Source organism: Bos mutus, chromosome 14 (genome assembly GCF_027580195.1).
Source record: "Bos mutus isolate GX-2022 chromosome 14, NWIPB_WYAK_1.1, whole genome shotgun sequence".
NCBI classification, from domain to species: Eukaryota; Metazoa; Chordata; class Mammalia; order Artiodactyla; family Bovidae; genus Bos; species Bos mutus.
In genome coordinates, this window is record NC_091630.1 from 20628845 (window position 1) to 20644419 (window position 15575).

The 15575-nt window shown below is 38.4% G+C and overlaps 1 protein-coding gene across 1 annotated transcript in view; it reads left to right on the forward strand.

The window, feature by feature from the left end:
- ATP6V1C1 (ATPase H+ transporting V1 subunit C1) overlaps positions 1 to 11939 on the forward strand; it is a 42098-nt gene extending 30159 nt beyond the window's left edge. The window contains exons 8-13 of the mRNA XM_005899369.3: positions 490 to 558; positions 4364 to 4456; positions 4548 to 4641; positions 6514 to 6611; positions 9491 to 9617; positions 11027 to 11939. Coding sequence (XP_005899431.1) covers positions 490 to 558; positions 4364 to 4456; positions 4548 to 4641; positions 6514 to 6611; positions 9491 to 9617; positions 11027 to 11122 — 577 coding nt within the window. The 3' untranslated portion in view covers positions 11123 to 11939. The remainder of the gene's footprint in view (positions 1 to 489; positions 559 to 4363; positions 4457 to 4547; positions 4642 to 6513; positions 6612 to 9490; positions 9618 to 11026) is intronic.
- The last annotated feature ends 3636 nt before the right edge of the window (positions 11940 to 15575 follow it).

The following is a 15575-nucleotide window of genomic DNA, read 5'->3' on the forward strand; positions in this document are numbered from 1 at the left end:
TGCTTCAGTAAACGTGCCTTCTCCCAGCGCTTCTGAATGGCCGCTGAATAAAAGTGTTAGTGATTTCAGCATGGCTCTCTCTCTCTCTCTCTCTCATTTCTCTCTCTCTCACTTCCTTATTTGCTTTCTTCTTTTCTTTTTAGTGAGGTAATATAAATTAACCCTAAAGTTTGAAAATAATTTCAAATCTCCATTTTGCTTTGCTTCTTTTCCAAACTGAGTTCTAGGGTGTGCCTCTTTTGCAGTAGTTACTAGATGTAAGAGATGGTGCGTTATGTTTCCTCCTTCACCACTCAATGTATTTGAATTCATTCTCTGTCAGAAACTTGATTTTTCTTTTGTTAGATAGATTTGAGATATATTTACTATATATATATAGTTGAATTATATATATATATAGTTTGTCTCATAGTTTTTTCTCTTTCTGGGTCTGGCAGGAAGTAGGACTTGTTTTTCTCTTCTAGTAACTTAATTGTACCTTTTCTGCAGGTTAAACCACAACGACTGGATTAAGCAGTATGAGACGCTAGCTGAAATGGTAGTTCCAAGGTCTAGCAAGTAAGTAGTAGCCTTACAGCCTGCTCTCGCCCAGAATTCCTTTATAGTCTGGGTGTTGGATTAGGAAATATCTTTATCTTTTCTTTGTGGTAAATTTTATAGTTTTGGAACCATCTTTTTCACCTAATAAATGAATTATATTAACTCTAGTTATTATAATTTTAGACTTGGAAGGGCCTTTGCACAGTCTCACCTACCCACTCATGTTGATAGATGTGGAAGTTTGAGGCCACAGAGCCGAAGTGGTTTGCCCAGAGTCACATATCTCATACGTGGCATAGCTGTAACCAAAACCCAGGTCTCCTGTGTGGTACTTTTTCTGCTGTACAACCTTCTCAAGATCCTTCTTTCAGTACTTATCTCATACCTACTGTGTGTCTCTAATTCCCCATTTATCTTGTCAAGGAAGTATACCAAAATGGCTACTAGGCTACTGTGTTGGTCTGCAGATATTTACTATCACTTTCCAGTGAGCATAGATTCTACCTAGCCTGTACTTTCCTTTGGAAAAAAAAAATTTATTAAGCATTTTTGAACTTACAGGTTAATATTCATTGTCTAATTTGATATTTACAACAGTTCTGTGAAGTAGTTTGGGCAGTTGTTACACTTTTTCTCATAGATGAAGTAAAAAATGCACAAGAGTTAAGTTGTGGCCTAAAGCATATGGCCATAAAAGTGTCAAATGGCAAAGTTAGGACTAAAAATTGAGGTCTTTTCACTGCAAGTTGTGCACTCATGACATTATAACATGTCATCTTTTCCTGTATTCTGCCTTTCCACATGAGATACTTGCCAAGAAAATATAAGTACAGTGTGTATGCTCCCCGAAGAATTCTTTTGTGTGTATATTCCTCAAGAGGTGTCAGCAGGATGAAAGGAAAGTCTGGGAGGTAGTAGAGAAGTGGTGGTAGTAAGGCCAGGCCCATGAAGTATTTTCTTTTCCAGTTTCATTGTGTCATATGGGAGGTAGCTTAGTATAATGGAAAGAGTCCTGGACCCAGGAATCTTGAGTTCTTTTGCTGGTTCTGCTACCAACTTGCTGTGTGACCTAGGGTAAGTCTTTTAACTTCTCTGGGCCTCATTTTCTTTGTAAAATGAGCATCACACCTTTGTTGTACACATTATGAGGTCCTTTTAAGACTCGATGAGATATATGAAGTAGGAGTTCTCTGTTAGCTCAGTGGTAAAGAATCCGCCTGCCAGTGTGGGAGACATGGGTTCAATCCCTGGTCTGGGAGGATCCCACATGCCATGGAGCAGCTGAGCCTGTCGCCACAACTACGAGCTCACACTTTGCAACTAGTGAAGCCTACATTCCTAGAGCTGGTGCTCTGCAGCAAGAGAAGCCATCTCAGTGAGAAGCCGGAGCACCACAATGAGAAGTAGCCCCCGCTTGCCGAAACTGGAGAAAAGCCCTCGCACCAGTGAAGGCCTAGCACAGCCAAAAAAAATAGACAAATAATTTTGAGAAGATATGTAAAGTAGAAGGTAATATGAATCTTGCAGTTTCATAAATGTTGACTTCTTTTTTTGAGAACAAAACCACAAACTTGTGCTCATTGTGAATTTTTTTCCCATTTTTGGGGAGTGCTTTCCATTCACACTGGCCCTTCACATGGTAAACTGAAGATTGAGGTTGTGTCTTGATACTGGTTTTCCTCTGAAGCTGTTTATCCGGACGGATGACACGTTCTTAAACCTTGTTCTTTGGAGCCCATTAAAGCCACAGAGATTGGCTTGACATCTGGGGGTGGGGGAGGAGGAGAGAGAGGACGCAGTGCGCATGACATGCCCTCCTGCGCTGTGGAGAGCCGAGCCCAGGGGAGTGGCATGTGAGCCCAGGTTTACTCAGGAAGACTGACTTCAGAAATATTCCTTCAGAGATTTACATCTTTTGAAAATCACTTTAGTAGTTTAAAGGAAAAAGTTTCAGATGCTGCCAGTTGAGTATAGGCGATACCTATCTTCTAAATGACCCCTAAGTGTCCACTGACCGCCTGAGTGCCTCCAGCTCTTCCTCACTCAGTGAAAACATCTGTTCATCTGCTTAGCAGTTCTAAAGACTGATTTCAGATCACCTCCTTGAAAAGGCATTTGAGTCATTAAGAACAGGGCAGTAGCTCGGCCAGCCCTGAAGAGGATGGTTAGTTTATGTGAGGCAGACACATCTTAGTGAGTCAGTCTGGAATGCTATACACGGTTTAGGAAAGAGCTCTATGAGCTAATGCTGGACTTTTTGCTTATCCTAATAACTAACATTTTTGAGTAATTACTATGTGCTAGTCATTGTTCTAAGTGCCTTATTTTAAAGTGAATTTTAAGTAGCAACGTTGTCACTTGTTGCTCTTTGGCACAATACTTGAGTGATTACTCTTGGAAGCAGTGAAGATGAAAGTGGACTTTTGAGGGAGAATAGATTGAAAAAGACCATCTTCAAACTTAAATAATTTCACTTAAACACAAAATCTAGCTATTTGCAAAATGTTCATAAATCTTGAAAGATTGGACCATGTGAAATACTGCCGTCATTGGGTGGCTAAGTGCAAAGACGTGTATAAATGCCGCATCAGAGTTCACACAGCCAAAGAAGTGGAAGCCAGACTATTGTTCTGCTTCTTTCTGTTGGAAAAACTGTTCAGAAAGAGGTGCTTTTCACATATACTTTCACAATTACCGCTTAGCTGTTTGTCTCTACTTTTGCCTGTTCAGATAAACTAGTTGGGTCAGATCATTGGTTGACTTGGCCTTTTCTCTGTTATGGGAAGCAGCACCACAGACTTGGTGGTGCTTCACAGAAGCTTTTTTGTTCAGGGAGCTGGAGTTCTAGATGAAGCAGAGGATGCTAGCAAGGAGGACCTAGAAAAAGATGACACTAGCCATTGTGCAGAGAAAAGTTTCATCTGTGCTTTGGAGCCAGGTTAGCAAAGATAATTTATGAAGAAAAGCAGGAAAGATGCTTCAGCAGTGAAACGGGTCAGTTGATTGAAGCAGAGCAGATGGCAGAACTGAGCCTTGGGAGAGAGGTAAGAAGAGAACAGAAGAGCTTGTAAGCTCCAGAAGCACTGCCACACACGTGGGTGACTGAAAATGCCATGAGACAGCTGAAAAGCACTGACTCTTAGTTTCGTCTTGGCTTGGTTACACGGGTGAGAATATACTGTTACTGCTTGTACACAACAGTGGAATTGAATGCAGAGAGTTTGGAGACTCAGACCTGTAGCTCACAAACGGTTATCCCCACTTGACTTCTGCCTTGGTTTTTAAATCAAGTTCTGCCTACTTGGTAGCTGCCTTGCTTTGGATTTGATGGGCACTGGGTATAAGAACTAAGTGTAATAGTCTCGAGAGGGCACAAATTAAAAGGGGAGGGCCAGGCCTCTGGGGGCAGGGCAGGAGAGAAGAGAGAATTCAGATTGCAAAAGAGAAGAGGGTGTTTAGCCGGGAAGCGGGGAGAGTCTGGAAAACAACCAGCTGCTGGACAGTTTGTCCTTGGCTGGCCTGCTGCTGATACAGACTGAAAGTCATGGTCTCAGGGCTTGGAAGCTTTCCTTGAGTTAATGCTTAATTTTGTTGGTTAGGAAGAAATGTACGAGGGGCCTGTTAAGACACTGTAAGTAAAAACATAAAGACTGAGTGTCCTCAGCATTTGAGGCAGTACAGCTGAAAAGCACTGAGGGGTTCAGGAAGGGCTGCCATACCTTTCTGTTTGTTCTTCCTCCTCCCCGTTTCTGAATTCTGCCCTCAATATGAATGTGAGCAATAAATATAAAGCTTTAAATGGACTTTGTCTTTCTTTCTCTAGTGTTCTCTCAGAGGACCAAGACAGTTACCTATGTAATGTCACCTTGTTTAGGAAGGCAGTTGATGACTTCAGACACAAAGCCAGGGAAAACAAGTAAGATTATTATTTTAAAAGTTTTTTAAATTTGTTAGATTACCTATACTTCCTGTGGACAATTTTGGTTTTCTTTTTTTTCCTAATTTAGATTCATTGTCCGTGACTTCCAGTATAATGAAGAGGAGATGAAAGCAGACAAAGAAGAAATGAACAGGCTTTCTACTGACAAGAAAAAGCAATTTGTATGTATTTTTAATATTTAATATTATCTGTGTTAAGCAGAAGAAAAACTGGTACTGCTTTTCTTTAAAAGAAAAAACTTTTCTGATTTTGATTTTAGTTATTTTTTTCTATTAAATAGTCAAAATGAGTTTTCTCTAAGCAAGCTGAGATCTGTGAATTGTTATCTTAAAATGTATATTTTAAAATTAATCCCTCTAAGTCTGTATCAAAAGTTAATTTTAAATACAGTGTTTTGATTAATGCTGCTATAGTGAGGGGTCATTTTAGTTAAGTAATTATTCTCTCTTTTCAGTAGGAAATTTCATTTTCTTGAGGCAGAATTTTTTTTTTTAATGCTGTAGTCTTTTACTGAAGGAATTTGTACGTAAACCATTGGTGAGTTAGTATGTTCTAGGCACAGTGGAGAACAGGGATGGAATTGTGAGTGAAAGATAGTGTGGACTTGCCATCCTCAAGTAAAGGATTTTTGTGAAGATTAAAGAGTGTATGGAAGGGGAAACATGAAGAGTGAAAACGTGTTTCTCTTATAATGCAAGGGGAAACGAAAGCACATACCATTTACAACTATTTCCAAGTGCTTTATAAACCCTAACATCTCAGTTGGAAGAAAACTAACCCTAATAAAGTAATGTCAAATAAAAGCAGCTGGTTGGGGGGGAGATCCAGTACCCTAAAAGAACAGATATTTTAACCAAAGACTTTCACTTTGTTGTGTTGTTATCCTTTTTGTGTAAATTGATTGCTATATCCAAATGAGCCTAGTAATATTACCCAAATAACTGTTAGCTGAATTGATCGTGTATGTCTTTTGAGTATGGAGAAATGGTAATAAGTTGTTTGAAGTTTGTTTCTTTAAAGAAGTGTTTTTATTTAGTACTAGGAATAATACTGAATAGTTTAGTAAGTTCATAAAGAATTTATGCTGTCAATACATAATAGAATCATTAAGAAATTAGAACATAATGAGCAGGTTTTAGGGATCTAAGTCAACCCCCTGATTTTACAGATGAGAAAACTAATACTTAGAAATATTAAATGACTTACTACATAACTATTTTTTCTGTTTCCAAGGAAGTTGTTTGTAATTAAATTCTATTTTGAACGTATTAAATATTTAACAGTATTGGATAGTAAATTTAGATTTTTATACTTTGGTTTTCAAATCTATAGGACACTTGTATATTCTGTATCATTTTAAATGACTTCACTATAGTATATGCCTTTTTAAGAATTCCCTGGCAGTCCTGGTGGTTAGTACTATGCACTTTCACTACAGGGACCATGAGTTTGATCCCTGATCAGGGAACTAAGATTTGCAAGCTGCACAGCATGGCCGCAAAAAAGAAAAATACACACACACACATACACACACACATACATGCCTTTTCTGTGTAGTGAATAGAGTCAATGGATATTTGTATTTACTGAGGTTACACAGTAGTAGCTAACCTTTTCATCTAATGTAAGGTAAAGTATGCAAGATATGAGAATAATGAAACATTTTTAAAGTGAATTACAATGTGATTGGGGGTTCCCTGGTAGCACAGATGGTAGAGAATCTGCCTGCACTGCAGGAGACCTGGGTTCGATCCCTGGGTTGGGAAGATTCCCTGGAGAAGGGAATAGCTACCTACTCCAGTATTCTTGCCTAGAGAATCCCCATGGACAAAGGACCCTGGCGGGCTACAGTCTGTGGGGTCGCAAAGAGTTGGACATGACTGAGCGACTAAGCACACAGACACATAATGTGACTGAATTCTCCTTAAGATTCTCACTGGATAGTCACTGCTTTAAAAATACTTGATTTATCTGATTTCTAACTGCCATTTTGAAGACCAAATTTGTGGTGATTCTTTTCTTTCTTTCTATAGGGACCACTGGTACGGTGGCTGAAAGTGAATTTCAGTGAGGCGTTTATTGCATGGATTCATGTGAAAGCTCTGAGGGTTTTTGTTGAGTCTGTTTTGAGGTAAAGAAAGCTCATTGAGAAACTTGGAACTAAAGAATGTGTAGATCCCTTGGCATTGCACCTCTTTATTGAAATGCAGTCTGCTAATAGGAAATTGATTTGGGGAAACCAAAGGGCTACTCATGAGGGAGAGATTGTCAGTATCATACTGCTTATGACGTGCATGTTGGTCTTGCCCTTGATACCGAGTTTAGAAAAAGATCATGCTGCTGTGCTCTGGTTCTTTCCATATTCTGTGCTTAAGTTAAACGTAGGTTATGAATATTAGTCAGTGTTTGTTTAAAAGACCTATCACATGAGTATACTACCCAAAGCAATTTATAGATTCAATGCAATCCCTATCAAGCTACCAACAGTATTCTTCACAGAGATAGAACAAATAATTTCACAATTTGTATGGAAATACAAAAAACCTCGAATAGCCAAAGCGATCTTGAGAAAGAAAAATGGAACTGGAGGAATCAACCTACCTGACTTCAGGCTCTACTACAAAGCCACAGTTATCAAGACGGTATGGTACTGGCACAAAGACAGAAATATAGATCAATGGAACAAAATAGAAAGCCCAGAGATAAATCCACGCACATATGGACACCTTATCTTTGACAAAGGAGGCAAGAATATACAATGGATTAAAGACAATCTCTTTAACAAGTGGTGCTGGGAAATCTGGTCAACCACTTGTAAAAAGAATGAAACTAGAACACTTTCTAACACCATATACAAAAATAAACTCAAAATGGATTAAAGATCTCAACGTAAGACCAGAAACTATAAAACTCCTAGAGGAGAAATAGGCAAAACACTCTCTGACATACATCACAGCAGGATCCTCTATGACCCACCTCCCAGAATATTGGAAATAAAAGCAAAAATAAACAAATGGGACCTAATTAACCTTAAAAGCTTCTGCACATCAAAGGAAACTATTAGCAAGGTGAAAAGACAGCCTTCAGAATGGGAGAAAATAATAGCAAATGAAGCAACCGACAAACAACTAATCTCAAAAATATACAAGCAACTCCTACAGCTCAACTCTAGAAAAATAAATGACCCAATCAAAAAATGGGCCAAAGATCTAAATAGACATTTCTCCAAAGAAGACATACAGATGGCTAACAAACACATGAAAAGATGCTCAACATCACTCATTATCAGAGAAATGCAAATCAAAACCACTATGAGATACCATTTCACACCAGTCAGAATGGCTGCGATCCAAAAGTCTACAAATAATAAATGCTGGAGAGGGTGTGGAGAAAAGGGAACCCTCTTACACTGTTGGTGGGAATGCAAACTAGTACAGCCACTATGGAGAACAGTGTGGAGATTCCTTAAAAACTGGAAATAGAACCGCCTTTATGATCCAGCAATCCCACTGCTGGGCATACACACTCAGGAAACCAGAAGGGAAAGAGACACGTGTACCCCAATGTTCATCGCAGCACTGTTTATAATAGCCAGGACATGGAAACAACCTAGATGTCCATCAGCAGATGAATGGATAAGAAAGCTGTGGTACATATACACAATGGAGTATTACTCAGCCATTAAAAAGAATACATTTGAATCAGTTCTAATGAGGTGGATGAAACTGGAACCTATTATACAGAGTGAAGTAAGCCAGAAGGACAAACACCAATACAGTATACTAACGCATATATATGGAATTTAGAAAGATGGTAACGATAACCCTGTATACGAGACAGCAAAAGAGACACTGATGTATAGAACAGGCTTATGGACTCTGTGGGAGAGGGAGAGGGTGGGAAGATTTGGGAGAATGGCATTGATTTTTCTTTATTTTTTAAAAATTATAAAAAATTATAAAAAAAAACAAAAAACACTGAGCACTATTTACAATAGCTAGGACAAAGAAGCAACCTAGATGTCCATTGACAGATGAATGGATAAATAAGCTGTGGTGAATATACACAATGGAATATTACTCAGCCATAAAAAAAATAAAAAAAATAAAAGACCTATCACAGATTTTACATGTAGTTTGATACACAGTAACCTTATTTGAAGTCCTCATTTCATAGTAGCCTAAAATATTTTATTACTTTGAGATACTTAAAATGTCAACCATCTTGTGATGCTTTGTACACGTTGCTCATATTAGAAATAGTTCAAAATACTTATCTGCCATCATGCTATTTGTAAATTTCTTTGAATTTCCGTAGTAGATGGGTAATCTCATGCTTTTTTCCCCCCATATTCTTTATTATCATAAAGGAATCAATAGTTGACTCTCCATATTCTTGGGTTCCAAATCCATGGACTCAACTAACTGTGGATTGAAAATATTTGAACAAGAAATTCCAGAAAGTTCCAAAAAACAAAACTTCAATTTCCTGGGCACTAGCGATGATTTACATAGCGTTTGCATTTTATTTACAACGAATTACATAGCATTTACATTGTATTATAAGTAACCTAGAAATGATTTAAAGTATATGGGAGGATATATGTAGATTATACGCAAATCTTACACCATTTTATTTAAGAGACTTGAACACCCTTGGGTTTTGGTGTTCACAGAGGTCCTGGAGCCAGTTCCCTGCAGATACTTAGAGGCCTGTACTGTTGACATATTATCACTGTCTGCTGAGGGTGGGCATAAATTACCTTAAAAATTGAAGACTAATTAAAAGTAATTCCTAGTGGACAGTTGGCTCTCATTTTAAAGATTTCTAATGGACAGTGAGGACCAGAGAAGGTGTGAGTTTCTGAACTTGTAAAGGTGGTTATTAAAATGAGGCACCCTCTCCCCATTAACAGTGATTAAAGAAGAGTATGAGAATACTTGCTTTTAAGCAGAAAATCTCTGCATATGTTTGCTTGTGTTACATCCTGTATTTCTGCTTCCTTATAAGGTATGGCTTGCCAGTGAACTTCCAAGCAATGCTCCTTCAACCCAATAAGAAAACAATGAAGAAACTGAGAGAAGTATTATATGAATTGTATAAACATCTAGACAGCAGCGCAGCAGCTATTATTGATGTAAGTATTTATTAACCTGGTAAAATAGGAACTGGATGAATTTCAGAAAAAAATTATTGGAAGAAGATGTTACGTAATTGCTTTAAGATTCTCAATTTGTTAGTAAATAATTTACCTTGCTTACTCCATTTTATAGTAGTTGCTCCTTGGTATTTCTAAGAGCCAGTCATTGTCTTGCTGTAGATCTGATGTTTATAGCTACAGAGAGACCACACAAGCAATGATACTAGTTGTTTACAAGAATTACAGATTGCAGAGAGGAAGAAAATAAGTCATTACTGTAACTTTATCTGGTAGAAGTAGCAGAGTCAATAGATGGGCATTTTTAAAGGGAATTATCATTTCTCTAAAATGGTGTATGTTTATATCTTTTTTAAAACAGAAATGTATGAACATTTATGCATGCAAAAGCATACAACAATGTGTTCTTTTTGTTGTTGCTGTTTAAAATTGTAGCAGGCTTTTATATTTTTTGTTTCAAATAGCTTGCTGATATTTTTCCTCTAGTTTAGAATGGCAGTATTTCACATGTGCATTAGTTAGAACCCATAGGAGAAAAATCAAGGTTTTTTTAATGGAAGAAAAGGCAGGAAATGACTCCAAATTTTCATGGAATTGTTGATAATATGTAAAGTCTAACTGATGCAGAATTTTATACCAGTAAATTCTTATAACATGCATACATAGTAAGTGGTATCAGTAAAAATCACAGTTGGTTTATTTTTATCCATCATTTTATAAGCCTTGTATCTCATAAACTCAATACCCCAAGCCTGAGGCTAAAAAAGTAATTTTATACAGTATGCATAGAAAAGGACGGTGGAGTCACGGTTAAACCCACACAGCCATTGAGGGCAGAGTACTTGAATCTGGCATTACTACTCACTTGCTCTGTTTCCCAGGGCAGGTCAGCCTTTCTGAGATTGTTTCCTTATTGCAAAATGGAGTTAACAATGTCAAACTCAGATTAAATTAGGAAAAATGTATAAACTTAGCCCAGTTCATTAAGAAGGTACAGGCATACCTCATTTCATTGTGCTTCATTTTATTGAACTTTGCAAAACTGCATTTTTTTACAAATTGAAGGTTTGTGGCAACCATGCATTGTCAGATGATGGTTCTCAGTTTTTAACAATCAAGTATTTTCAAATTAAGATAAGTACTTGTTTATTAAGACAAAAGGCCATTGCACACTTAGTAGACTATAGTAAGTGTAAACATACCATTAATACGCAATGGGAAACCAAAAAATTCCTGTGACTTGGCTTATGGTAACTCTTGCTTAATTGCGGTGGTCTGGATCAGAATCTGCTATCTCCAAGGTAGGCCTGTGAATGGTAATATTCTTTTTCTTTTTCTTTTTCATTTCTCTAAGTACTTGGTTGAATAATCATCTGACTTTTCCGTAGGCTCCTATGGATATTCCAGGCTTAAACCTGAGTCAACAGGAATACTACCCCTATGTGTACTACAAGATCGATTGCAACTTGCTGGAATTCAAGTAAAATGAGCCCTCCAGACAGCCCTGTCCTCGTGTCGTGTCGGTGTTTGCTAACAGACATAGGCTGCCGTGGGGCTGCACTTGTAACTCTCTTTCACCCCTTGCTTGCTTCTCACCTCCTCTCCTAGGCGCCTTCTCTCCTAGAGGTCCATTTCGCAACATTTTCTTTTTAAAAGGAAACTACATGTCTTGTTTCTTTTTATTGATCAGGTCTGTAAATGTGTACTGAAAAAAAAATCAGAATTTATTTATGAACTGAATGGTTTATTTAAAAAGAAGGTCTTTCCTCATCCATATTGTGGTATGCATTAATTCCATTTGTTACTATTGTGACAAAAGCCTTGTTTACAAGGGAATGGTGTAAACAGTTATGCCATTTTGTTCACTGTATTTAGTAGACATAATTGTTTAATAGTTACTGAATCGTGATGTAAAGAAATGTGACAATATTCAGGTATGTGCTTTCTGAATGTTTCAAATTACAATCTCTGAGCACTGTTGACACCCACAGGAGAGAATAAAATTACCTGTGCAAAGGTGGGTTGTGGTGTGTGTAACTTCCAAGAGTACAGTTCAGTGAGAGCTTAATAAATGGTGTCATGGCTGACTCGTTGTGCCACTTCAGGATTGTGCTATATATACCAAGAGGTGACCATCGTGGCTGACGTGCATGATGATTCACGTGTGCCAAAGCTGGGTCAGAGCACCAATTGGAAGATTATTTTTGAACATGTGATGGGTATTTATATTTGCACACTAGACTTTGGGGTACCTCAAGTAGGAAGTAGGGTCAGTTTTGAATAAAGTTTAGTAGAACTCTGCTGCTTTAGTCGTCTGTTTTGTCTTAAGTCCTTATTTTATGTTTGTTTTTTAAGATTGTTAATTTTGCCCTCATCTTGACATCTATGTTATTTTTGATACAGTTTGAAAAGAGGCATGGCTAGCCTTAGAGATCTCTGGAATAAGACAGGGTAATGTCCTGAGTGAGCTTTTGAAATCAGGTTTTGTGGCAGTGTTCCCTTTATCATGGCCTCACAGGCTTGTAAATGAAAGAGGTTTTTACATTTTAAGGGCATTTCTAAACTATCATATTCCACCTAGAAAATTAGCCTCCTAAATCCGTTTGGTTTCAAAATTGTATATTGTTAAGTCAGAAGTAATGGTTAACTTCAAACAAATCCAGACTTCTATAAAGTAAAACATGAGGCCACCCCTCCAGCCCCCTCAATTTCTTCTTTGCAAGGAAGTTTTTACATCGTTTTTCTGGTTTTCTCCTATATCTCTATAACATACATTGTCCACACAGTTTATTTTTAAATAAAAATAGGATCATACCACACATACTCTCACTCACTCTTTTGGTTACCTAATGTTCGTTGTTGTTTGGTCACTCAGTCGTGTCCGACTCTTCAGAGCCTAAGATTTCTGACCGCTTGGCTCTTTCTCTTCCTCCCATGCCCCCAGTCTCCAGTAGGCGCTGAATGACTGAGGCAAGCACATTCCATAATCTCTTTTCAATATAGACAGTGATGTGGAAAAGGCATGGAGTGTGGGTCATCAGATAATGAGCTGTGTTACTCTTTGGCCCAGACATTTGGATGATGTGCCCAGGTGTTCCGTGCTAGTTATTCGGCCTGGAAGATTTTCCTACTTGCTGGAGTCGCCCTTAAGCAGACACTGTGTGTTCTGGGTGGAGCTTTCTGAATGAGCATGTATCAAGTAGTACCTTTAAAGTAATACTGTGTATGTAACAGATACTCAGCAGATGTGAACTGTTCTTTGCTCTCACTTTAAATAGCCCCAAATGTTGGAAATTAACATGTACACAAGGTTAAAATGGCTTCCCGGGTGGCGCTAGGGGTACAGAACCCATCTGCCAACGCAGGAGATACTGACTCGGGTTCTGTCCCTGGGTTAGGAAGATCTGGAGGAGGGCATGGCAGCCCACTCCAGTGTTCACGCCTGGAGAATCCCATGCACAGAGGAGCCTGGCGGGCTGCGGTCCATAGGGTCGCAAAGCGCTGGACACAACTGAGACGACTTAGCACGCACACACAAGGTTAAACGTGGTATACACAAATACTGTGGAATAGCTTATAGTGAAAACCGTGCTGGCCTTTAGAAGAAATGTGGTTATTGTTTCCTGTTAACATTAGTAAAGGATGGTTTGTCCTAGAAAGTCTGTAACGGTATTCCAGAGGAAATTTGTTGAAAACTGCTCTAATTCAGTTCTTGTCTCTAAATTGAAGTTTACCCATTTCAGTATTGTAAAGTTTTTTATGGTCTTTATTTTGCTAGCATGGATAGCTTTATTTTAATATATGAATGTAATTCTGGCCTTTTTAAAAAGGAAATACAACACATCAGAACTATTTTATTTACTGGCAGATTAACCCATAGAATATTCTTAGATCCGAGTCCAGTGACTTGTGAGAGGAAAAAGGAAACAGAATAAAACCATGGAAGTGATTAGCAGTAGAGAATACCCCCCAGGATTGTTTAGCTAGATTAAAAAAATGAAACTGAGGGGAAATAGGACAACAACCTTCATGCAAGAATGGTCAAAATAACAAGAAGAAGAAAGTTTACAACAAAGCAGAAGGCAGGCAGCACACACAAGCGACATTTCCTAACAGTTGCTCAGAATTGATTATGTCCACAGTGGTTCTTTACCTGCAGAATTTAATAAAAATGCAAATTCATTGCTAAATTCTCTAGAGCTGTGGCTAACAGTCTAAGGAGTACGTCTGAGGAATTGCCTACAAGCACACAAGAGGCTCAGATGCTAGTGTCAGCCAATTGCAATCTGAGACTGCTTTTTAAAGATTCATCTTCTGAACCCCTCCACCCAGAGGGGGTTGTTGACTTTAAAATTTGTGAGCTTCTTAAGGTCTCATTCAGATAGTGATTCTTCTCTATTTCACACAGACCACACTTAATAGGATCATCATGGATAAGTCAGCTTTTCCTACCTGTCAGCCAGACCAGCATTCTACATCTACATGGATCAGGAGAAGCAGAAAGCTCTGCCTTGGCCAAAACTGACCAGCATCGGTGTCCATTGCCCTTGCAAGGCCACAGAGTATCAAGCTGAAATTTGCAAAAATCATCTAAAATGATCAAAGTCCCATTTTTAGTCTTTTAATGGAAAATCCACTGTGGGTATGGTTTATCACTACTTATAAAGTGTAAAAGTACAGCCATAACAGAGTTTCAAAGAATGGTTTCTATAAACAACAAAAAAAAATGATATCAAAAGTGAAAAATAAATTGGATACAGCAAAAATTTTTGTTGATGTTTGCCCAAAAGTGGAGTAAACAGTATGTACAACACTGCCTTAAACCTGACAGTGGTAGTTTTCTTTTTTTAGCTAGAGGATAAACAAACCAGAATGTCAGACCTAAAAAGCAGTTCTCATGGGTCTATTTCCTAGGTACGTAGATGACCTCGTTGAATAGTTCTGTGACAAATCTTTCTTAATTATCTTTTTCACCAACACAACTGGCCAGATTTTACAGTGACCGGTATACATATTTGGGCTGATTCTCAGAATAATTACTTGTCAGTACAGGTTTTAATGTGTTACTAGAAACATCATGTTTTTTAAAAGTTGAGACCACGCAAGTACTTCATTTTCCCACAAGAGGGCACTCTGGTGCCGTTGAAAAGCTAACAGTCTCTCCCCACTCCCCTTCACTGCCCCTCAGGTTAGTTGTGAAATACAGTTTAGAGAAGCCCATTCTGATTTGTTATATTTTGTTGCAAGTATTTATTCATGTAAAGTTCTCAGAAAATGTTAGATGACTCATACTCATTTTGTGACTTAATCCAGCCTTTGTGTGTGTGTGTGTGTGTGTGTGTGTGTAGAACCCAGACACCTTTCCGGTGCCAGCCAGTGACAGAGTTTTCACCAAAAACATGAAAAAAATAAGGATGTCTGTGTGTGCCTGTGTAATCACTTACTTAGCAGACAGTCACTGAGCACATACCAGGCACCAGGCATTGTTTTAGGTACAGGGCATATGCCTAAAGGATGCTGGGCAGTGAAAAGGCACAGTGCCTGCCTTGGTGGGCCTAAGAGTCATCTGGTGGCAGCCTTACTTGACAAAGTGTAAACTTGGCAACCCCAAATAAGAAAGAGGTATTTTACTGATCTATGAAGTCCAAATTCTGAAAACAGTTAAGGATATTGGTCCAAAAAGTCAACCTGTTATTTCTGTCAGTGGGTACAGAACAGACTAATTTTTTTTTAATATAAATTTATTTATTTTAATTGGAGGCTGATTACTTTACAATATTGTATTGGTTTTGCCATACATCGACATGAATCCGCCACGGGTGTACACGTGTTCCCCATCTGAACCCCCCTCCCACCTCCCTCTCTGTACCATCCCTCTGGGTCATCCCAGTGCACCAGCCCCAAGCATCCTGTATCCTGCATCGAACCTGGACTGGT